The sequence below is a fragment of the Pelophylax lessonae genome, assembly GCF_965119305.1.
Source record: "Pelophylax lessonae genome assembly, chromosome: 1".
Taxonomy (NCBI): Eukaryota; Metazoa; Chordata; class Amphibia; order Anura; family Ranidae; genus Pelophylax; species Pelophylax lessonae.
Window position 1 is genome coordinate 743,912,266 of NC_138768.1, and position 25,870 is coordinate 743,938,135.

The 25,870-nt window shown below is 43.2% G+C and overlaps 1 protein-coding gene across 10 annotated transcripts in view; it reads left to right on the forward strand.

The window, feature by feature from the left end:
• The window catches only part of FRYL (FRY like transcription coactivator), a 555,404-nt gene that overhangs the window by 483,358 nt on the left and 46,176 nt on the right, over positions 1–25,870 (forward strand). For all 10 annotated transcript variants that reach the window (XM_082266339.1, XM_082266334.1, XM_082266333.1 and 7 more), the window contains 8 exons: positions 1,297–1,498; positions 1,588–1,709; positions 4,979–5,166; positions 5,561–5,655; positions 9,052–9,659; positions 12,464–12,561; positions 21,220–21,390; positions 24,590–24,730. In XM_082266339.1, the coding sequence (XP_082122465.1) occupies positions 1,297–1,498; positions 1,588–1,709; positions 4,979–5,166; positions 5,561–5,655; positions 9,052–9,659; positions 12,464–12,561; positions 21,220–21,390; positions 24,590–24,730 (1,625 nt within the window). The remainder of the gene's footprint in view (positions 1–1,296; positions 1,499–1,587; positions 1,710–4,978; positions 5,167–5,560; positions 5,656–9,051; positions 9,660–12,463; positions 12,562–21,219; positions 21,391–24,589; positions 24,731–25,870) is intronic.

Below are 25,870 nucleotides of genomic sequence, written 5' to 3' on the forward strand. Positions count from 1 at the left end.
TGACAGTCACATGACCGCACAGTTTCTGGTCCTGGGCAGCTGGTGGGAGGAAATTCAGGCAAAGTCCAGAGCATTGGCACTGGTAATGTGACTTCTTTGTTTAAGGTATTGAGTGCCATTACTGGCTCTCACCTGGCTGCTCAGTACCCAGAGCTATGTGGTCACACGTCCGCTTGGTATATTAGATTAAGCAAGGATATTTAAACTGCTATTTGTTACAAATGGTATACAGTATTACTAAACGCAGTGGACAAGCAACATATAAAGCTTGCTTAGTTGAATGCCTTTCCTTTATTCTTTAACTTTCCCCTTTATAATGCCCCATGCTTAGGAAAGGTAATTTACATCACCTCTTTAACACCTATGGGTGATAAAGTTTGCAGCTGCTAGCTGTCAGGCCTGGCGGTCATGATCCTTTGATTAATATGTTATCTATGACATTATGATTCCATGCAGACTAAAGGTTTAGTCAAAAAAAATCAACCTTTCGTTTCGTCCTAGTTCACACCAGTGTCGCTTTGAAATCCCACTACGGCAGTGCAATTTCAAAGCCACAGATCAGTGGGATTTGGACCTCCGATTTTATTGCGGCTTGAGACTTCATTTTCCAGGAGTCGATGGAAGTTGCAATGAAATCGCAAAAGCGTAGTGCAGGAACCTTTTTCAAAGTTGCTGCGACTTGAGTCGTAACAATTTGAATAGTTCCATTGCCGGCAACAGGGTGAGATTTGTCAAATCGTGTAAACCAGGGCTTAGCCTATTTCAAAAACAAAACTAATGTATAGATTTGTCAATCTATAATAAAACCAAAACAAAAGTTTTGTATGGAAACAATGTACCAAATAAAAGCTTTTTTTGTTTGTCATTAAAAAAAACTAAAAATGATTTAGAATTCTTGGGCCCATCAGGGTCTTGACTCCACGGATGTTTGAGATTGCTTGATAATAATAATTTTGATATGCTTACTCATCATACCGCTTTAGTCTTGCAGTCAGATTGCTTCTGTATGTCTGTGGAAAACTTTGTATGTCCTTCAATTTTTTTCAAAGAAAATTTATTATAGAAAAAAAAAATTATTTAGAAATGCAAAATAGTCCTAGAGATATAGTCCAGTTACCCGCATATACTGACACTGATAAATTTGGTATTGGCATCTAAGCTTTCAATTACCTCTGTGCAACAAAAGGTTAAACAGTATGAGGGGGAAAAAAGTCCTCAATGATGGATGGTTTAAATGCTTACAAGCAAGTTGCTTTTACATGAACATATGCTGAAATGTGTGCTTTCCATCTGCAGGTATTAATGATTTTATACCAGATTACCAGCCTTCCCCTATGACGGACTCAGGGCTCAGCTCAAGTTCTACCTCTTCAAGCATAAGCTTAGGGAATACAAGCACTGCTGTTCCCCACCTCCAGACCACTATCCTCAATGAGGTGGATCTCACTGTAGAGCAAGATGAGAAGGTGAAAACCCTCATAGAGTTCATTACATCAAGGTATGTCTTTCACTTTTTCCTATGCTTGACAGTATGCTCTGTAAATGTTACCCTTTCCTTGTAACCTCATTTTGTGCATTGTCTCCTAGGAAAAGAGGACCGTTGTGGAATCATGAAGATGTTTCTGCAAAAAATCCCAGTATTAAAAGTGCTGAGCAACTTACAGCATTTTTAAAACATGTAGTCTCTGTTTTTAAGCACTGTAGATCAGGTGAGTCTATAGAAGAGTTTGAATTCTGATACATAGTTAAGTTTTCCACAAGTGCCCTAAGTTTCAGGCTCCTGAAACACTGTGGATAACCTCTAACTTTACGGGCTTCTTGAGGTGGCTGCATTTTATTTTCTCTGGTCACTTGCATTGTAAATTGTGTCGAAGTTTGATTTCCAATCTTTAAGGTTTTAAGACAAATATATGACATTTTCCCTTGCCATATTTAGTACTAAACGCAACTTGACCTAAACCACTCCTTACACTTCCTCACCTTGCAACTGAAGCTAGCAGTTAGTTCTAACACGTAGGCAGGGTTCGCATGTTCGAGAATTGGATGCGGTTTTCACCACATCCCATTTGCATGACATGCGAGTGTAACTGGCTCTCAATGGAGGCGGTTCACACATGTCTGGGGTGGCTGCGGTATGGTTTCCGTTTTTGGGTCCGGTTCAAGTGCGAATTTAGGGAAAAATTCTGACCTGAATCGCAGCAGAACCGGTGAACAGCAATGCGCTGGAAACCGCGGCTGCACATCTGTGAACCCAGCCTTAACCACTTGCCCACTGGGCACTTATACCCCCTTCCTAACTAGGCCAATTTTCAGCTTTCAGCGCTCTCACCGTTTGAATGCAAATTACTCAATTTTTATTTTTTTTTTACACAGAGTTGTACATTTATAAGATATATTTCTAACACATATCATGTACATAGCAAAAATTATACCCCAAAATACATTCTGCTACTCCCCCGAGTATGTCGATACCACATATGTGAGTGAGACTTTTGCATAGCCTGGCCACATACAGAGGCCCAAAATGCAGGGAGCACTGTCAGGATGAGCACTGATGTGGCATAGATGAAGCACGGATGAGCACTGATGTGGCACAGATGGGCATGGATCAGGCATGAACAGGCACGGATCAGTGCTGTGGGCACTTCACATTCAGCCCACATCACTGCTGCACCAGCTCCCCCCTCTCCTCACCTGCTGTATCGATTGCGAGTGAGGAGAGAGCTGAACCGGACATGCACCGCTTTTTTTGACAAGTGAATGCTCCATCATTGGACGGAGTGATCACGTGCTAAAGGGCTGCTGTTATTGGCCCTTTGCCACAATCCGTGATGCGCCAGGTCCGGAGAACCTAGCGATCATGGACGCTTCCGGGTACGCGCCCCAGGGGGTGCACGGAAAGCAAGAGTCTGGGGGGGGCTCCCCCCCCCAGAACTAAGCCGATCGCGCTGTAGCCGTCATCCGACTATGGCCCGGTCGGCAAGTGGTTAGGCTTGCCATAGGTGAATAGAATTTCGAATTAAAAATCATTGGAAAAAAATTTTGGAAAAATCTTACAAGAAGTCTCAGAACTTTTGTTGTTCAAAATATTTTGTTTGCTTTAACATTTGATTTTGGAATGCATGGACTTTCCTGACTAAAAATGGCATAATGTTTTTCAAACTTTTTTTTTTTTTATAACCTTCTTTACTGAACAATTTTTGTTCGAAATTCTACCCATCTGTGGCCAGCGTAAGGGACATTTATTCTCATAAATATCATAGATGGTGCTCAGTAAACTATTCCAGATATTTTGATTTTGCACTGGTTGTATCCATGTGCTTTTTTTTATCCAAAATCCATTATTAGGGCTGGATAGGATGTACACACATCAAGTTCTGATTTACAATTCATCTATAGCAGGGGCCTCAAAACTTTTGAAACAATGGGCCAGTTTACTGTCCTTCAAACTTTAGGGGGGCCTGACTGTGGCCAGTGGGAGTAGAAAATGCCTTGGTGTTGACTTGGTTTGGTGTTCAGTAGGAGTGAAAAAAAATACACCACTGGTGTTAGTAGGAGTAATGGTGCCCCATCATTGGCGTCAGTGAGAGGAACAGTGCCCCATCATTGGTGTCAGTGGGAGGAATAATGCCATTGCATTGATGTCAGTAGGAGATACAATGCCCTATCATTGGTGTCAGTGAGGGAAAAATTGCTCTATCATTGGTGTCAGTGGGAGGAATAATGCCCCATTACTGGCGTCAGTGAGGGAATTAGTTCCCTTTTTCTGGTGTCAGTGGAAGACACATTTCCCCCTTTGTTGGTGTCAATGGTAGGAAGAGTGCCCCATCATTGATGTCAGTCGGAGGAATATTACCCCATCATTGGTGTCAGTGAGAGAATTGGCTTCCTCTCTCTGGTGTCAGTGGGAGGATGATTACCCCATTGTTGGTGTCAGTGGGAGGAATAGTGCCCCATCTTTGATGTGAGTGGCAGAATTAGATGTCTATCTCTGGTGTGAGTGGGAGGAATCATGCCCCATCTTTGATGTGAGTGGGAGGAATAGTTTCCCATCATTGGTGTCAGTGAGAGGACTAGTTTCCTACCTCTTGTGTCAGTGGAAAGAAGATTACTCCATTGTTGGTATCTGTGGGAGGAATGGTGCCCCATCATTGGTGTCAGTGGAAGGAATAGTTCCCCAAGGGTCGGATAAAGGCAAGCAATGGGCCACATTCAGCCCGCTGGCCGGAGTTTGGAGACCTCTAATCTAAAGCATTGACAGAAGCAGCAAATGACTATTGTAGTTACATGTAATTACACTTATATAGGTCTATACCCTGTGTTGTATAAATTACTGAACATATTTGTATTAAATTGGAAAAGGCTGGTTATAGTAAGAAAAACAAATTTGCTTTTAGTATCCTTTCCAATAGAACTCCGCCTTGTGCTGTTCAATCAATCGGTGCTTTTTACTCCTTGCCCAGCTGGATTTAGCTTATTCGCAGTAGGCCTGGATATATGAGAAGCAGAGGCAAACCAATGACGTGTTTCTGTTTACCAGCCAGACTTTCTTAACCCCTCTTATATACAGGCAAATAAAACCTATATTGCCATTGTTGGCAAGTTCAGGACAAGAAAAAACAAGTAATACTTCTGTGTAAAAAAAGGTGATTCTATCAGAGGAATGTTGCTGGACTGCTAGTTATGTGCTACAGTCTCCGGTTAATGAAATCCTTCTGATTTTTCCAATGCTTTCTTAGCCTTGTACTGGGACCCATGCACTTTGATCTAGAATGTTTCGCAAATTAGGGAAACCTAACTAGTCAAAGAGCACATGCTGAACACCAGTGATGCAGTCTACATTAGGCAGATATGACACCAATGCATAACCTGGGTTAAATAACCTTCTTTATGTGCATCTGTGTTGTTATACGGCCGAATGTCTCAATGCATAGGTCTCTGTTTTATACAGTGGTAATTATTTGATCCTGTTTTGTAGGGTTCCAGCTCGAGCACCATCTCAGTGAGGTTGCACTGCAGACGGCTCTCTCCTGCTCATCCCGCCATTATGCTGGAAGGTCGTTTCAGATCTTCCGGGCCCTCAAGCAGCCTCTCTCAGCACAGACCCTATCAGATGTTCTTTCCAGGCTGGTAGAGACAGTGGGAGATGCTGGGGAAGAAGCACAGGTAAAATTTCAATTTATGATGGATATTTGTATTATACACTACTGGAAGGTTATTGAATATGATTCTTCGACCTCCCAGCAGTATATGTTATGATCATTTTGATTATATGACACTGAACAGTACAAATCTTGTATATAGCTCTTTGTACCTTTCTTACTTTGTATTACATATCGGGGAACTTTGGATTCTCTTCACACTTGTGTTTTAATTGTGCATGATGAGTTTTTTTGTCTCTGAAGCCGATGATACTGTTTGCTTTTCTTTCATTTTTTTCTTTATCGTACATGTACAAGCTGTTTTGCTATTTTAAATCTCAATTTAGTTTAGAAGTGATTATGAGGATGTGTTGCATAAGTGAAATGTTGATTTTTTTTTTTTTTTACATCTTTTCTAGGGTTTTGTCATTGAACTTCTTCTAACACTAGAGTCTGCTATTGACACACTGTCAGAAAGCATGAAGCATTACGACCTCCTGACTGCACTTGCTCAGTAAGTTTCTTTGTTACCACTCTAAGGGTTCAGCCTTGTTTTATGAGATTCTTTTATTAGAATAGTTTCCTTCTGTTTCTTTTCCTGTGACAATTCAAAATTTTAGATTTTCTCTAAATCTCAGTCCCAGTGACCCTGATCATAACTACAAAGGTTGAATCTCCCCTTTGGAGATACAGACAGCAATAAAAATCTAACAGAGGTTCTTATCCATTCTTACTACATCCAAAACAAAGGAAAAGGCTTTAGGTAGATTAAAAAACGAAAACCCATCCCCACCCCTATTCTATTAGTGCATTCTGTTGCTTTGTAGAAACAGCCTCTGATCTTTTGATTATTATTTTATTTTCTAGATTGCTCAATTCTCCTCCATTCCTTACCAGCCAGGATCCTTAAATAGAATTTCTGTCTTTGCAGGAGTCAAGGAGGTTGTCCAAGAAGGTGAATGTTCCTTCTGGTCCTCTCCACAGTAAATTTCTGCCAGATAACAGGCAGTATGGCAAAGGGATCATTGTTGCTTCTAGTATGTGGCACCGTGGCGCATTTGAGATGCATTTAGAAAGCATTACTAGCTGAGATAATATAAAAATCTATGAAATAAAAAAAGCGAACACAGAGTGGGCATCTGGCAAGTGTTTTTTAAAGGAGATGCAAACACACAAATAATGCACAGTTAACGCATTAGGTGGGGTAATGGTCGCTCACATTTCTTTGCATGTCTATATATGAGCCCTTGCAGACAAACAAAAGTCCTGCCTTGTAAAACATGGCAATACCCCAAAGCCACTTGTACTATTTGAAGTTGGGGTGAAGGGGCTTTAAATTGTAAAATGAACTGTAAAATCACTAAATGCAGGCACCAATAAAGAACATCTGTACTCATATTGGTGGTATAAACCTTTAGCAGAGGGGTGTTCTTTGTTATCATCTAGAATGCCCCATGAGTCTTTAAAGCGGTAGTATACTAAAAAAAAAAAAAAAAACAACCCTGCAAGACAAAGGCACAATGAGCTAGTATGCATCGCATACTAGCTCATTATGAAATACTTACCTTAGAACGAAGCCCCGACACGGACACCGCTGTGGGAGCTGACATGATCCCTCGGCATCTCTTCCGGGTTCGGCGGCTCCGGCGCTGTGAGTGGCCGGAGCCGTGATGACGTCACTCCCGCGCATGCGTGCGGGAGTCATTTTCCGGCACTTCCCGGCAAGGAACTCTGAAGCCCCCCCCCGGACCTTCAGAGCGCATGCGCCGCTCGCGTCAGTGGCTGCATACAGTGCAAATATCTCCTAAACCGGGCAGGTTTAAGAGATATTAATTGTACCTACAGGTAAGCCTTATTATAGGCTTACCTGTAGTTAAAAGTCACAAAAAGCGGTATACTACCGCTTTAAACCTAGGTTGCTCCATTTCTAAACTTTTCCAACAATGGGCCAGTTTACAGTTCTTTAGACTTTAGGGAATTGTGCGCAGTGGGGGTAGAAAATGTCCCGAGCTATTCTCATCAGTGAGAATAAACATAGCCACATAGTTGGTTGTCAGAAGGAGGAGTAGTGCCCCATCATTGGTATTAGTGGGAAGAATAGTACACCATCATTTGGTATCCGTGGAAGAAATAATGACCCATAGTAGGTGTTAGTGGGAGGAATAGTGCCTCATAACATTGGGAGGATTAGTTCCCCAAGGGCCAAATAAAGGCTAGCAAAGGGAGCCAAGTGTGGAGACCCCTGCTCTAATGCAAAATACATTTCTACACTGGAGTCAGTGATTGGCATCCAACTCCTCTACTTGCTTTCTATTGGTTAGACTGTCCATTACATTGATAAACCATATGTGAGGTTGCCCATTGCAATGATAAGCTATGTGTTCTTCACATAAGAAGTAAGGAAGGATTTCAGGGTACCTCTGGGGGGTGTGCACTAACAGTCTTGTTCCAGATTGAAGACTGCCATATGTACAGTTACACAAAACATTTGTACCATCTTTTGTTGATGAGTCAGCTCAGTTCACCTACAGCACAGAACGTGATTAAACATTTTTTGTAACCACTTCTAATGTTTAATTGTGCTGAGTGAGAGCATAGGTTACCTAGAAACAGAATAGGGCCCCGTTCACACCTGTGTGTTTTATGTGTTAAAAAAGCAAAGTCTTGCATGCAGCATCTGATGCGCTTTCATTAACACGCATGTTCTATAGAGTTCAGGGGTAATGTGCTGAAAACACACTTAAAATGCAGCACACCAGAACAATGCACTGCATAGATGTGAACTGGCCCTAAGTTGGCATAATTAGAACCTGATATTTATACCTGATTCGGGCCAGCTGAGCTGCCACATGTGGTTAGGGGGATGGCGGCGGCAATGCACAGCTTCCAATCTTTTACATATGGAGTATTTTTAAATAGTGCTTCTTTCACGCTTTTTTGATATTTAATTTCTAGGGCCAGTCTCTCTGAACCCATTATTACCACCCATCTCTCCCACCCAACACTATATGTCCTCTTCTAACTATGTAACAAGAAAAATCTGAATCTTACCCAGACAACATCTGCTTTATAACAAAAATTCATCCTAGATGTTTTATTTGAAATTCTCAGCTGTGACAAACTACTCTATCTTAAAGGTGGTTCTAAAGGCTCAATGTTTTTTATTTAATCTTTTTTTTTAATCTTCTTGCCATCTGTGCATGAAGGCAAAAAAACTTCTCTGTGCAGCAGCCTCCCATGCTGCACAGAGATCTTCCTCCTGCGCTGTGCATGAGAGCCTTGGCTCTCTGGGGCTGTCCCTCCTCATTGGCTGAGAGTGCAGCGGGAGCCATTGGCTCCCTCTGCTGTCAATCACAGCCAGTGAGCCAACGAGAAGAAAGAGGTGGGGCTGAGCCACAGTCCTGTGTGTGAATGGACATGCAGAGCAGTGGTTTGGGAGTGCGCCTGCCTAGGTGCCCCCATAGCAAGCTGATTGCTCTAGGGGAAACTTAGCAGGAGGGAGGGCCAGAAATGCCGGTGAGTAACCCGAAAAGTGCAGGTTAGGGGCTGCTCTGTACCACTGCACAGAGCAGGTAAGTATAACATGTTTATTATTTTAATGTAAAAAAAAAGAAAAAAAGAGCTTTACTATCACTTTAACTGATACCCGAATGTGCACTTGCTGTCTGATATCATTGTACTACAAAAGATGTTTACTGTCCAATTCCAACATGTTAAGTTTGAAAACCCATAATAAAATCAGATTCTACAGAAAATATATAGGGCTAGTTGAAATGTGATTATTAATACGCTAGTTTCTTCTTTATGCTAAGTTATTTAAGCGCAGTCTTTTTTTTTTTTTAAAGCTGTTTTTACTTAAGATGATGTGTGTGATAGGTCCCTCTAATTGTTTTTGCTCTTTGTTCTGTAGCACCTCATACCAAGAGCCAATGATGAGCAATAAGAATGCTGCAAACAGGAAGAGCACTGGGCAGCTGAATCTAAGCACAAGTCCTCTTAGTAGCGGCAACTTCATGACATACTGTAACAATGCTAGAAGCAACTCTTTGAGGCTAAGTTTAATGGTTGACCGCCGACTGGACCGGCGGCGGAGTAACACACTGGATATAATGGATGGCAGGATAAACCATGGGGGAAGTTTAGCAAGGACTAGAAGCCTCTCCTCCCTGCGAGAGGGAGGGATTCATGATCTTCAGCCTGCTACTGATCCCACCAATCTCATGGCTACTATTTTCTGGATAGCAGCGTCCTTGCTGGAGTCAGACTATGAGTATGAGTATTTACTTGCTCTTAAGCTACTCAACAAGCTGTTCACTCACCTGCCACTGGATAAGTCTGAAAGCCGGGAAAAGATTGAGACTGTGCAGAACAAACTGAAGTGGAATAATTTTCCTGGTCTGCAGCAGCTTTTCTTGAAGGGTTTTACCTCCATTTCCACACAGGAAATGACTGTACATCTGCTCAGCAAGCTTATAACCGTTTCTAAGCACACCATAGTGGACCCGCCCCTGCTGAGTGGTAAGTGATGATGTCAATTCTGGGAGAGAAAATGTTCATAATGAAGTGTGTCCAAGAGACAGCCATGTTTGCTTTCCTGTTTTACTCTATTAAGCCTATTCTAAGCTGAGATTTTTAAGCTGGCCATGGATGGATCCAAATTCGGCCAGTTCAGCAGACCGGCCAAATTTTGATACATCCTTGACCCGTCCTTCTTGAGAGTAGTCACCATACTGATCAACTCCTCTCAAACATCAATGTTGGAAAATTTGTGTTCGGTCAGTGCATGCAGCCAAACAGCTGGAGTGCTGATCAGTGTATTCTGGCAGTGTGGAGGATTCCTTTATCCACCTCAAAGTGATACTAAATTCTCGTGTTTTTTTTTTTTTTTTTAAATAGCAAAGATGTTATACTTACCTGCTCTGTCTACTCAGACACAGAGCCGCAGTTCGGCCCTGCCCTTCGCTCTCCTGATTGACTAACTGACTTTGAAGAACAGAAGCGGGAGCCAATGGTGCAGCTGCTGTGTCTTAGCCAAACAGAAGAGAGAGTCCTAGTGCGGAGACACAGCTGTCAGGTCCCCATTCATCTCTATGGGGGAATCGGATGGGAATGAACCGCCTGTCCATTCTCATCCGATCCGACAGACAGAAATAGGGTTTCCATCCGTTCGGTTTTGGCAGATCGGATGTCAGCGGACATGTCTCCACTGACATCCGATGCCCCATAGGGACGGGCGCATGGGGCGTCCGTTCAGATCCGCCAAAAAAACTGACACGCGGATCTGAACGGACTCCATGTGTGAAAGGGGCCTTAAGCCCTGTTTCACATTTGTGCAATCACGGAGATCGCATGTAATTCGGAGCGCACTGCTCCTAAATTACATGCGATCTCATGTGCGGTGCAGATTTCAGCCATACACTTTGTATGGCTGAATTCGCACATGAGGCTTTTTTTTTATCCGCAGCAGAATCGGATCGCATAGTGGTTCACACCAGTGCGATCCGATTCTGTGCGAACTTGCAGATCGCACTGCGATATGCGATCGCCACTGGGGGTGTCGTTAACTTTTAATTGACACCCCCTGCGTATAGCATATGGCAGTGTGACCTGCCAGAGGTGCGGATGCGATGCGGGAACACGCTGCATATTCGCTGCGTTCCCGCATCACACAAATGTGAACCGGCACTAAGATAAAAAAAAACCTTTTGCCTTTAAAATCATTTAAAATGTGTGGATGAGGAAATCCGTTTTTGCTTTTGTTTGAACATCAGGCTAGCTAATTAAAAAAAAAAGAAAGAAGAATTATCTATGAACAGCTTTACAAATGGTAATGAAATACAATACAGTCTGGAGGTGCCTTGTCCTACTGATTTATTTCTATTTAGCCAAGTTTCTAAATGTACCGCTTGACATACAACTTCAAACCGGTCTATGAAATGCCTTCAAAAATAAAGTAAAATGCAGCAATTTGCGTAGTACTTGCAGTGCTAATTCTGTAGGTATAATAAAGCTGACATGGGTTTTATCAATCTTTAGCAAACTTCTTTCAGCAGTGAGTGAACACCGGGTGCTCAGTGCTGAGCATTCCCTTATTTACACAAAGTGCAGCACTAGTTGTCAGAAGAAAATAACTGGAGAGTGGAGACTGTGTACCACATATCCATCTGCAATACACAGTGGAGACACGAGGGGTATATTTAGATCTCTGATGCTTCCATATAGTTGACCTGTGACCCTAATAAAATGTAATTATATATTTAAAAATGCACATTATTTTATTACAGGTACATACATTGTACCATCAGGTTACACAGCACTTTACATACATGTTGTACATTCACATCAGTCCCTGCCCTCCAGAAGCTTACTATCTAAGCTCCCTAACTCACATTCATACATATACATACTAGGGCCAAGTTAGACAGGAACCAATTAGCCAACCAGCATGTCTTTGGAGTCTGGGAGGAAACCCTCACAGGCACAGGAAGAACATGCAAACTCCAGGCAGTTAGTGCTGTGGTTGAGATTCGAACCGACAACCTTAGCGTTGCGAGGTACAAGTGCTAACCACTTAGCCACTACCCATGCTTATGCACATTTACCACACCTGCATACACATACATACAGCTGAGATTCTTGGGCATACTGCGCATCACACCCTAATTACACTTTGGAGTTCTCATAAAACGTGTTCAGGTACTGTTTTATTTTAAAACTAAATACTGTAGATGAAACGGAAAGATGTCTCTTATGTACAGTTTTGTTTTATTCAATTCACCAAAACATACTTTTAAATCGGCACAGATATGTTATCAACTCAATCGAGTTTACTTTTTGACATTTAGTAAAATTATCTAAAATTGTGTTTTTTATGTAATAGCAATTCATGGGTAGAGATGAGCTTGGCATCCTTTGAACTCCTCTCTGGCCAAACCCTCTGAATGAGCACTTTTTCTTTTTCTCCAATGGGCTGCATGCTGGATCATTCCCAACCCAGATCCCGCCTAAACAAAGAGGTGACCTGTGACGCGGGGATGACCCAGCCCACAGCCCATTGGAGTAAAATAGAAATAGCCCAAGTTCGTCTAGATATGAGGACACCTGAGCTCATGTCTGTTCATGGGTATTGTAGAGCTGTAGTGAAAGCTGTGTGGCCAGTTTGATCCGCTGTAGGGTTCCCCATAGTAGTATACAAATATCTTATTATGTCAGACTGCAGACTATTGGATATCTTTGTAGATAAATTATAAAGGAATGTTATCACTTGTTTTAAAGTAATGTGATTACCTTTCAGCATGATTGACAATGTCATTTTTTGGCAGGGTTTCCACTTAATATTTTGTGCCTATTACCGCATCTAATTCAGCATTTTGACAACCCAACACCATTCTGTAAAGAAACAGCCGAAAGGATAGCAAAGGTGAGTAAACCTAAACACTTCTACATAGAAAATTAAGAGTGGTGGTAGAATTAGCCCCGGTTCACACTAGGGCGACCTGTGAGGCGACCTGGTCGCCTCACAGGTCGCCGCAGGTCGCCTCCCATAGGGAAGCTACGGACTCGTTCTAATAGGAGCGACACAAGTCGCTCCGACCTAGAAAAAGGGTCCGGAGCTTCTTTGGGGCGACCAGGAGGCGACCGCCATAGACTTCAATGTTATGAAGTCTGTGGCGGCCGCTCCGAGGTCGCGGCGCGCTGCTCGCACCGCGATCTCGGAGGTCGCCCCTGAAAGTAGCGTCGCGCCAGTGTGAACCGGCGCTAAGGCCAGGACTATTGAGTCTTCCCTTTTTTTTTTTAATTTGCTCATTTGTTTTAGGCCTCATGAGCACTAGACATTTAGCTTCCTCTAAGTGCCGCTTCACACTACCGCGGCACGACTTGGGGGGCGACCTGTGAAGTCGCGTGCACCGCGACTTCGGTACGACTTGCACGGACTTCATATAATGAATGTCAATGCAAGTCGCTCTGATGTCGCCCCAAAGTAGTACAGGAACTATTTTCTAAGTCGGAGCGACTTGAGTCGCTCCTATTTCAACGGTTCCCTTAGCACTGCATGGACCACGACTTGTCAGGCTGACCAGTCGCGGTAGTGTGAATGGGCACTTAAGGCTGTCTTATCAGGAGATGGGTTGGGGACAGTGGGAGAAGGGGAGGATCAGAGAAGACAGCATCAAACAGCCTTTTTACACAATGCAGAAGATTAACCCCTTAGGTTCCACAGTAACTATAAAAAGCATGCTTTACGGCATATACAGACTGATTTTACTTTTGTGGGTTTAGTAACACTTTAAGGGCTTGTTCACACTATATACGCATGAAAACTGATGGGAAACATTTCTTGAGGTGTGTTAGGCCAGTTTCTGTTTCTTGTTTTACTGTTTATGCAAGATATGATGCAATGTCATTTTGTGCTTTGTTGTTCTACCTTTTCAATAAAAAACTAATGAAAACTGATGGGAAAACCACACTGATTTCACTTGCAAAGACTCAAGTTCACATCCGTTTTCATGCGCATTTTAGTGAGCTTTCATTGAGATCAGTTTTCATGCGCGTCAGTTATGCGCCCTGTTCACACCACAGTGTTAATGTCACATCAGTTTTTTTTAGCGCAGAAAACTGCATACATGATATTAGTGTTGTGGTGTGAACAGAGAACATTAAAGCGGAGTTCCGGCCTCAAATACCTTTTTTTTTTAACTAAAAAACCCCCTATAATACTAATCCATCACCCTTTACAGAACTGCTATTCTCATACTTCCAAGGTGTACAGTATTGGATTTTAGTCAAAATCTTACTTTTAAAAACGCTGTCTGGGCGCGGCCATCTTAGACGTGGGCATCTGAAGCCGCAGTGTAATCTGCTGTGTCCTTCTTCCTGATTCCAGGGAGTGTTCTGGGAGTTCTTCCTGATTCCAGCCTCCTGGGAGTGATGACAAACAGCTCCCAGGATGCAATGCAAAGGCGGAAGTGATGTCGATGGCCGCGGCCACAGAGGGGGAAGAAGGAGGAAGTACAATCAAAAATGCCCTGAAAATAAGGTCAAGGGACCCCCGAAAAAAAATTGAAAATGCCCAATTGTTGATCAGCATAGCGAGCACCCCAGGAATCATTAAGGTTGCAAAGTAGGCCGGAACTCCACTTTAAGAACAATTATTTTATTCTTTTTTTTTTTTTTTTTTATGCCCTTGTGGAGCATGTGCAAAAAATCGGACATCTCTGCACATGGTGTGAACGAGACTTTAATGTTAGTACCACCGTGCATCGTCCAGCCGCAGCAGCTTTCAACCTCTGAGTTTTGCAGGCTGCCTGCAGCGTGGTTTGTGTCCTCCGTCCACATGAAAACGCGAGGATCTCATGTAGCAGCGATGAACGCATGAGGCCCATTTTTGTTGTAACCTTTTTGTTTGATCTTTGTTTATCCCGAGCATACTTATTAATCAGAGTATAGGGTCATTAAGATGCACGGTTTTTAGTCATCATACTTGGCTTCTAATTCTCAGAGAAGCTTTTAGCAGTGGATGTGAAAATCACATCACTGTATTCCATGTCATGCATTTTCTATATACTGAAGACTGAGAAGCATTAAATGGCTTCTGATGAATTGCCATTGGTTGCTTCCTTAAGCGGAGTTCCACCCTGGATTTTTTTTTTTTTTTTTTAATACCCCCGGGACAGTCAGGGCTAGTGCATTCCACAATGGCTAGCCTCTGATCTGTCCCGGGTTGCACTTACCTGCAAGACGAAATACTTACCTTGCAAACGTCTTGTCCAGCGCTGCCATCTCAGATGTGGGCAGCTTGAAGCCAGCGCGTCCTCTTCGGCGTCTTCTTCCGCCTTCTGTGGTCCCACGATGCTCTGCGCCGGCCCCGACGTCACTTCCGGGTCGCGCGCGTCACCCCTCCACAGCTTCTGGGCATGCCCAGAAGCTGTTTAGAAGGGGATGACGCGCGTGACCCGGAACTGACGTCGGGGCCGGTGCAGGCGCAATGATTCCTGGGAGCTATGACGTCCAGCTCCCAGGAATCATTGCAGAGCCAGGAAGTGACGACGGGCCGCGGCCGAGGAAGGAGGAAGAAGGAAGTAAGGTAAGTATATTTTCTTCGCTACGAGGTAAGTAAAAAAAAAAAAAATATGCGATTATCCATTTCTTTTTCAGGTGACCCGGAGCGAGAAGATGGAGGTAAGTATAAAAATAGGGTGGAACTCCACTTTAGTTCTTGTCTGTTATAAAAGATTTACTGCCTGTTTCATGCTGCGAGTATTAAGGTGACTCGGTCAATGAGAGAAGTATGAGGGATTCTGCCTACTGAAATTGTCTGATATGTCTGACATCAGTCATTTTGAATCCGAGGTCCAGAATAAACATGCTGTAAATGAGTGTCAGAGTTTCTTATCTCTGCACTTGGTCAGGTAAAGAATAACAGCCTTGAACTAGCACTCTCAGAAGGAGGTTAGCATATCTGTCTGTTGTTCCCCCATGACCAATTTCCTTTAAATTTCCTTTAAATTGCTTGTAAACCTCAGACATTAAATATGAACAAAGCCCATCCTTCTGTAGTGTGTACTTGTTTCAATTAAGAGCACTAAGTGTAATTTCTGTCTGCTGCTTTGTTCCTCTGCTATCAGCATGAATCACTTCTGACAAGTTTTCCTGACACCAGGAGAAAAATGGTGACAGGGGAGGGGGACCTACAGCTGATTGACAGCCTCAGCTCTGTTCCTGTGTGCTGTGCGAAGGGGGATGTGTTCCTTCTCACCAATCGGCTGTCAGAGCTCTCTTCACTGAGCTCTGCAGAGTGTAACTTCAGCTCTCCACCCCCTTTTTTTAAACTCTTAGGGAAGCTTTAAAATGCAGCACTTTGAACAGCGGTAGAGCAGTATATACTGCAGATAAACAGGTATAACTTATGTAGGAGGATTTGTTTAATCTCTGTATTACCTGAGTCCAGTGACTTCACTGGGTGTATGTAAGGGTTTACAACTACTTTAAGTCACTTTCACATTTTGATTGTAAGTCTCTAGACACCATTGCTCCGGGAAATTTTTTTTTTTTTAGTTTTAGATATAGTAGAGAGGGATTAGATATCTGTCAGTTTTTATTGCTGTCTGTGCCTCTGGTCGGGAGATTCACCCTCTCTGTGTGTCCTGTTTACTGTTCTCATCAAAATTAAAAGTAAAAGAAAATCTAAAATTTTGGATTGACACCAGAACAGTAATAGAGGGGAAATCTTCCAATGAGGAGACTAGTTCTGGTGACATGCTGGAATTTCCACACTTTCAAGGGATTTCCTCTCACTTCCTGTTTTGGCTATGGGACAGGAAGTAAACAGAAATCTCCCGTATGGGACACAGATGAGGGGAAAAAAAAACTGTCAGGGGTTATAACCCTTTCTTTCTCTATCCGAAATGGAAAAAAAAAGTTTTGCATTTAGTGCCTATTCACACTACAACACGCCTGCAGTGCATTGCATTTTGGTGCATTTTTGCACATTTTTCTCAAAGGTATGTTTCCTCTGACCTATTGTGGGGGTGAGGTGTGTTGTGGTGCGTTGTGACGTGCTTGCATACATTTCCATGCATTGAAGTGAGATATGCAAGCTTTGGGCAAAGGCTGCCCCATAGTAAGCCTATGGGTGATGTCATCACCCAGCTCTGCAGCCATTGTCGCTGCCTCTCCTCTACACTGAATCCTGACTGGAGCAACTTGGAAATTGGAAAGTATAGGCACCTTTTCTTTTACAGAGTAGATAGAATATTCTTAGAGTGGGGGTGGGAGTAGATTTAAGCTTAGTTATAATTTGACTGGAATTACACTTTAAAGCTGAACTAGGAGCATTTTTTTTAACCATTCAGTGGGGCTGTGTACGTACTGCATGGGCTAATGGCTTGTTTTAGTTTAGGAGTTCGGAGAGCCGAGGTATACTCGCCTAATTCACCTAACTCAGCGCAAAACCGGTTCCTTCGGCCACAGACCCGCTGCATGGCAAAAAAATGTACCTGGAGTTAAAGGATAAGTTCACCTTTCATTACATGTTATGAACGGATGGACCCCTGAACCCCCCCCATCCCCCGCTGTGACAGCTAGCGGAGATCTTCTCCTTCCTGCTACCTGTCAAAATAATAAAAAAAAGCGGCCATGCAGGGCTCCGGGACAAGATCTGCAGGAGACCTGCATGGCATCAGCGATCTGCTGATGGCTGGTGCAATGCTTTCCAGGCTCCTGAAACAAAAAAAAATAAATGCACATTTTTTTTACCTGCAAAACAATTGTACATTATCATTTTTTGTCAAAAGGTGAACTTATCATTTAAGCTTTAAATATTAGATAAAGAATGAGCGTAATTGTGGTTTCATCAGTCAATTAATGAGCAATTGCATCCATGCCACTGTGCCTATAACATTGAACTCCCATTTTGTTTTCTACCTATATATACTGTGATCTACACTGCTTTTTAATCAGAGTATAGCATCAAGTCGATTAAACTCCTGGGATATTGATCTGGCCAGTTAAGTAGCAGAGGGGGGGGGGGTTAATCAGTTTCAGCTGCTTTGGTGTTCATGAAATTAACAGGGGCACTAGATGGGCAACAATGAGACAACCTCCAAAACAGAATAGTTTTACAGGTAGAGGCCACTGAACTTTTTTTCCATACTCATCTTTTTTGACTGTTTTTCACTAGTTTTGCATTTGACTAGGGTCAATGTCACTACTGGTAGCATGAGGCAATACCTGGACCCTATAGAGGTTGCACAAGTAGTCCAACTCCTCCAGGATGGCACATCAGTAGGCGCCGTTGCCAGAAGGTTTGCTGTGTGTCCCACCACAGTCTCAAGAGCATGGAGGTGATTCCGGGAGACAGGCAGTTACTCTAGGAGAGCTGGATAGGGCTATAGAAGGTCCTTAACCCATCAGCAGGACCGGTATCTGCTCCTTTTTGCAAGGAGGAACAGGATGAGCACTGCCAGAGCCCTACAAAATGACCTCCAGCAGGCCACGGGTGTGAATGTCTCTGACCAAGCAATCAGAAACAGACTTCATGAGGGTGGCCTGAGGGCTAAACGTCCTCTAGTGCAGTGTTTTTCAACCTTTTTTGGGCAAAGGCACACTTGTTTCATGAAAAAAATCCCCAGGCACACCACCATTAGAAAATGTGTGCAGAGAGGGAGATGTCAGAGCCCCACTGCTCTCTATGGGGAATCGGATGAGAGCGGACCGCCTGTCCTCTCTCATCCGATCCCCACCCAGGACGGATGGAAAATAGGGTTTCCATCCGTCCGGATTTCACAGACAGGATCGGATGCGGATGGCAGCGGGTGTCAGCAGACATGTCACCGCTGACACTGACATCCGCTGCTCCATAGGGCTGAATGGAGCATCCAATCAGATCTGACAGGCGGATCTGATCAGAACGCCCGTGTGCAAGAGGCGAGCCCTTACTTTTATTCGATGAATAATAAACTTTCCAAACTACTGTATAATAAAAATCATAGCAATAGTCAGAAAAAATCACAATGGTTTGTAAAGTGTTATTGCTATTTTGAATTTTTTTTTTTTTTCATCTTAAATTGTCTCACAATATTATATGAATGAATGCGTGGTGGTGGGGACAAGGTGTCTTCCAAGGGGGAGGCTGCGCAGAGAGCATGGGGTGGCAGCATACCCCCTCCTTCTGAATCATACCCAGGCCACATCCCTTTTAACACTGTGAGGGTACCTTTCAAAATGAAGCCCCCCCTCTTTGGATGATGGTGATGGAATAGGCATGGCACAAGTGATGGAATAGGCATGGCACAGGTGATGGTATAAGCATGGCACAGGTGATGGAATAGGCATGGCACAGATGGTATAGGCATGGCACAGATGGTGGAATAGGCATGGCACAGATGGTGGAATAGGCATGGCACAGATGGTATAGGCATGGCACAGATGGTGGAATAGGCATGGCACAGATGGTACTGGCATGGCACAGATGGTACTGGAATGGCACAGATGGTGGAATAGGCATGGCACAGATGGTGGAATAGGCATGGCACAGATGGTATAGGCATGGCACAGATGGTACTGGCATGGCACAGATGGTGGAATAGGCATGGCACAGATGGTATAGGCATGGCACAGATGGTATAGGCATGGCACAAATGGTGGAATAGGCATGGCACAGATGGTATAGGCATGGCACAGATGGTACTGGCATGGCACAGATGGTACTGGCATGGCACAGATGGTATAGGCATGGCACAGATAGTACAGGCGATGGAATAGGCATGGCACAGGTGATGGAATAGGCATGAGGAGGACTGACAGGAGGACTCACTTACTGGGCTGCTGACCTACTGGTTCCAGATGACCTCCTCACTCTGCGCCTGTGACCTGGTCTGGATCCGGATGCGGTCTCTCTGCAGTGCCGACTCCCGCGAGCCCCGAGTCCTGGTCTCCGTCCGCTCCGGTCCTCCTGGTGACTCGCGACGTCTTCTTCTCTCCGCTGCTGCGCACACTGTGCTCGGGCGGGAAGGAAGTCGGAAGGCGGAAGATGATGTCCTACTGTGATTGGTCCAGGCTGGAGTCTGGACCAATCACAGCCCGGACATCAGAAAAGTGGGAGTGTCCCCCTGAAGAGCGGCAATCGGCGCCCCTGCTGGTTTTTGACCCCACCCCCCATACCCAGGACACAGTCCGGCGCCCGCCAATGGGCGAAAGTTTTACTTTTTTTTTTTTTTTTTTTTTAAATCTTATGAATTCTTCAATTGTTCCCACGGCACACCAGGCAACATCCCGCGGCACACTAGTGTGCCACGGAACAGTGGTTGAAAAACACTGCTCTAGTGGGCTGGGCCCTGTGCTCACTGCCTGGTACTTTGGAGCTCAATTGGCATTTGCCATTGAACAACATAATTGACAGGCCAGCCACTGGCGCCCTGTGTTTTTTACAGATGAGAGCAGGTTCACCCTGAACACGTGACAGATGTGAAAGGGTCTGGAGAAGCCGTGGAGAATGTTATGCTGCCTGTAACATCGTTCAGCATGACCAGTTTGGTGGTGAGTCAGTGATGGTCTGTGGAGGCATATCCATAGAGGGATGTACAGACCTCTACAGGCTAGACAATGGCATCCTAACTGCCATTTGGTATTGGGATTAAATTCTTGGACCCATTGTCAGACCCTATGCTGGTGCAGTGAGTCTTGGGTTCCTCCTGGTGCATGACAATGCCCGGACTCATGTGGCGAGAGTATGCAGCCAGTTCCTGAAGAATAAAGAAATTGATACCATTGAACGGCCCCGACACTCGCCTGACCTAAATCCAATAGAACACCTCTGGGACATTCTGTTTTGGTCAATCTGTTTGTCCAGATCTGGGAGGAAATTCCCCAGTACACCATCCGTCATTTCAAAAGGAGTATGCCCCGATGCCAGGCATCCATACAAGCACAAAGGGGCCATACAAACTACTGAGTACCATTTTGAGTTGCTGCAATGAATTTTCAGCAAAATGGACTAGCCTGTGGCATAATTTTTTCACTTTAATTTTCAGGGTGTCTTTGAATTCAGCCCTCTGTAGGTTGATAATTTTCATTTCCATTAAAAGATGTGTCCTCCTTTTATTCCTGACACATTACCCATTCCAAATCCATATAGATATCCAGAATGATATTTTTCTCTATTGAGATCTGATGTGTTTTCAACGTGTTCCTTTAATTTTTATAATTTGTATAAACTGCAATGCACAATGTAGGATTCCCTCCCAAAGCCTAACTCCAGGCAAATATTTTTGAATGGGAAATTTTTAATATCTGTCGGTCAAATTTTATTCTATTGTTGGGATGTACTTATCAGTGACACAACCTTGCAGGGGTCCTAACCCTTCACCACTCTAGCCAATATAAAATAAAATCATGGAGTTGGGCTTTATGCCTACACCTAAAAAAAATATAAAGTAGTAATTATATTAATATGTTAGCGAAATGTAAAGCAATGTAGCTGGCTGATGTAAAATTATTTTTAAACACTCTCCAACTCTCTTGTTTGTGGTTGTAGTTAAGTATTAGGTTGTCCACCTTCATTATTTGTTTTATGTAATAGGTTTGTGCGGAGGAGAAGAGTGCCACCTTAACAAATTTGGCCCATATGATGAGCCTGTACAGCACACACAGTTACTCCAGAGACTGTGCCAATTGGATCAATGTTGTATGTCGATATATCCATGATTCCTTTTCGGATATAACCTTCAGCCTGGTCACTTATCTTGCAGAGGTAAGAATAGAAGTTGGATATTGTATTGGCTCTGACCATATGACAGACTTATCCCCATGTCATACCTAAACCTGTTTTCATTGGAAAGAGACATTTTGCAGACAGATGTATTTTAGGTATGAGTACCACTGGAAATCCGATAAATGTCACATCCTTTTAACTAGATTTACTAGACCTACTTAAGGCAAACTGTGCGGTGGAATCAATTGCATAGCCTTTTTGTTGCTCTGATGAAGTAATTGCCTGTGTTATGACTAATTTTTGATCAGCCCCAAAGTTGCTGCCTCTACCCCATTGGGGGGGGGGTGATACTGTGTTTCCAGAAGCCAAATGGCTGTTATTCTAGTCATCCTATATCGCTTTGTTTTTTCCAGAGACTTGAGTTCCCAAAATATATTGTTTTTAATTTTCTATTATAGGTGGCAACCCATCTAAACCTTTGAATTGCATTAATTTAAAATATTGTGTAAATGTACAGTATATTACTTCCTCGTTCCTTGAGGGACGCAGGTTTCAGACACAGGTTATACTGCCAGTGACAAGAGGATTTGGACACTGGCCAACAGTGATCTGCTGTTATTACACCTCCCATTAACCGCATGTCTCTGTTTTTTGATGGTGGCCTACTCTACTGAGAAGTTTTCTCTTCAAGAAAGCAATTTTTCATCAATCAACATCTCTTTATTTACTGCTGGAGCTGATCTTTATATGCAGCTATCTGGATCTGCATATCCTCGGCGATAGCTTTGGAGCTTGTACCCCGAACCCTGCACCTGGATGATTGTGGGGCCAGCCGGGAATGTATCAGTATTGTTTTATCTCACTTTATGAATAGACAAAGCACTAAGGGTTGCCTAACTATCAGGATCGTTGTGCACTATTATTCCATTGTTTTACGTGGAAAGGGTTCATGAGTACTCAAGACTTAGCCTTATACCTTGAGCTGCGTTGTCCCTGCCTTGCAGTGCAACATGTCAGACATACAGGGAACAGTGCCACTGTAACCGTTCCCTCCAGCTCCCAATCCACTAACAGCTTTGATACTGCTTGCAGTGCAATCCTCAAAGTGCCTGACACCTACAGTTCAAACAGTTGTCCCAACACACACAAATTACAAACCTGATTGCTGACTATTAAAAACAATAATAATTCCACTCCTAACCTTACAAAATCTATATCTGATCTGTCTACAGTCTCTCAGCCTTCAGAGATGCTGTCTCATAAGTAGCCCTACAGTCCCTAATAGTTAATACAGTGTAGCTTCTGAGAAGTCCCAAGCACTTTCAATTACTCTTAGCCTTAGAGAAACTGTTTCAGCTCCTATTGATACTGTGAACACCACCTTGAAATTGGAAGAACAGCCTGCAGCTTCCATCAGTGCTGCTAACTGTTTTGGATTACTTAGATGCCCTAAAGCCCCGTACACACGCTACGAATTTCCGCCGACCGGTCGTCCGTTTTTTGTGGCATGCTAGTCTGATGTGGAAAGTGAAGAGGTTTTTTTCATACAAATTTTCCCGTACGACAGAATTCTACTTGATGTCATGTGTTTGATTGCTTTGTATGTGTTCTTTCGTCTCTGAGCTTGCCTAGTCTTGCTCTTAAGATTTTTTTCTGTCTAAATCTGTACTAATGAGACGAAAATCGGACGTTTTATTACGGACAACAAAAATTTTATAGCCTGCACATCAGGATTTTGTCAGCCGAAAAGTCGGAGTCGGCTGTGGAAAGCACCATACTAACAATCCGAAAATCGGCAGATCGGTCGTCGGACGAAATTTCCCTTTCGAATTTCTTATCGTGTGTACGGGGCTTTAAGCTAGACATACAATGATAGATAAAAATCCAGCCAATGCCTTTACAGCGTGAATAAATGAATCTCCTACTGCTCCTGTTGTATTTTCACAGCTGGTCCTGCCAGCTGTCAAACTACCTAAGCAATATCTGCATCTGGTTGGATACAGCCACTGTTCTGCACAATTAGCTGCCTGGCTCCTTTGAATTTTTTATTCAAGGGATGTTGGGTGGAGTGAATTTTGGCTGGTACATGACGATCCAGCCCACATTCGCATAGTGTCTACCAAGACTTTGCGGGTGCATTCGTTAGTCCTATATGTCCTTTAAGGAGATTGGGACACTCCTGATAAGCTTTTCACTCCTATTACACATTGGGCAGCTCTTTACCCATTTGAGGAGTCTATTTTAAAAAGTGTTCCATACCTACAGTATCCCATCCTAATAAAGTGCTAACAGTTCCTATAGATGATGCGCCTCTTTTTAAGGATCCCATTGATCAGCATTTGGAGAACCTAACTGTTGAGGCCCAAGTCTTTAACGACATGGGGTGTTTCCGAGTCCGTGATTCCAAAAAGTCAGGATTTCTTCTTGCTGCTAAGTCTACCATAGCTCATTGAACGCATACCTCTATTGGTACGAAGAAAGAAGTTTTCATCCCAGAAAATACTCAGTGAAAGGAATCCTCACCTTTTTGTAATCAGGCCCGGATCAGTATTTGGCCCGGAGTACCATCAAGGGTCTTGCGGTCGTGTTTCAGAGACCCCTAGTTTACCTTTTTGAGACCTTTGTTCAGGATGCTTCTCATGCTGTGTGTTCATCTGTATTATTGTAGGATCAGAATTTTGCACTCGCTATAAAATCCATTTCATATAATTCATTGAGGGACACAAGTCCCGCCCCTCTGTGTCTATGATCTTATCGCTAGTTTTGCTTTTCTACAAAACTGACACATGCTGAAAGGTGGGACGTCTTGTACCTTCTGGTCACTGTTTTTTTGTTGGCCAGTGTCAAAATCCGCTTGTAGATGGAAGTATAACCAATTTGTGACCCTCAGTGAACTGTAAAAAAAATATATATTTTCAGGTAAGTGAAAAAATGTAATAATTTTAGTTATTTTTGTTTAGCTAAAGTTTTCACTGTTGTGATAAATTGATTATATTTAAGGGTCAGTCCACCTAAAACAGATCATTCAGTTTTTTGGTAGCAGCGAAGTTGCTTTACCTCTTGGCAGGTAGGTTTTTTTGTCTCTAGTGGAGAAATCTATATATGAATAACCAGGCTCTTACCTGTTGCATTTATTATAAGTAATGTCGGGGCGGGGGAGATTCCTTGTTGTCAATAGACTTTCCCTTTTTATTACACAAGTAATCAGTTTGTGTGTTTTTTGCCTTTTGTCTTACAGCTCCTGGAAAAGGGCCTGTCCAGCATGCAGCAGTCATTACTGCAGATCATCTACAGCCTCCTCAGTCATATTGACCTCTCCACTGCTCCAGTGAAGCAGTTTAACCTTGAAATTATAAAAGTCATAGGAAAATATGTTCAGGTAGGGATTTTTCTAGATTTAGATTCTGCATTGTATATATATATATATATATATATATATATGTGTGTGTGTATATATATGTGTATATATATGTGTATATATATATATATATATATCTCGATAAATAGATATGTACACGCACTCAGAGCAAGGCTTTACATTGTAGTATGTGCACTATTACATGCATTCTCCTCTTCAGTGCAGTGGCAATTGTCCCCAGAGCAAGAAACTGGTTTGCATTCACAATGTCATTCATTTAATGTGCCCAAGTGGAGTTTTTTTTTCTTTCTTTTTCCTATTTTATCCATAAAAGCCAGATGTTTTGTGATGTGTAATTAATTTCCAATATCCTGCTCTGACAGAAGCATTTCTTTTTTGGCTCCCGTCAAAACCACAACATTCTATAGTTCAGGATTCTGTGCAGGAAAGCCCTAGAGCACTAAGCCAGCTTGATGCAAACTGCTTTATATATATCTGTGCTTGGCTGGAACACTTTATTCAGGAGCACTCAAATGAAAACACTGAAATGAGGTCAGCTTAGCAGTACCAGCAATATCATTCTCAGAACTTTATGTGACTGTAGACATGTATAACACAGCTTTTCAGGTCTCAAGGTCTGCTTGTATTCCACAGAAGAACAGTGGGTATTAAACACAACCAAAAATGTAATATATTGCAGCTGACTAAAGCAGCTGTTCATGTGCAAAGTGAATTTGACTGGAAGTGACTTTTTCCTTATTGATCATTGATCAGCTACTGCACTTGCAGGGTTCTGATGAGGAAAGTTGCAGGGTCTGAATCCCTTTAGACCAGGGGTGTCCAACCTTTTGACCTACCTGGGCCAGATTGGAAGAAGAGAAATTGTCTTGGGCCTCATATAAAATACTATAACAATAAGGATAGCTGATTAACAGTTCCTCCTGCGGCTCTCAGCGGGTAGGTGTGGTCGCTGGTACCATTTACTATAAGGATAGGTTGCCGGCGCACCTATTCATGGCTCTCCTCACAGCCAGCGATTAACTGTAGTGATCGCTGCTGGATGCAGACAAAGTGCATCCAGCAGTGATCACCACAGATAATCATCGTTGGCTGTGTAGGTAGCCACAAACTGTCATCATGGTGAACGGGGCCAGCAGCCTC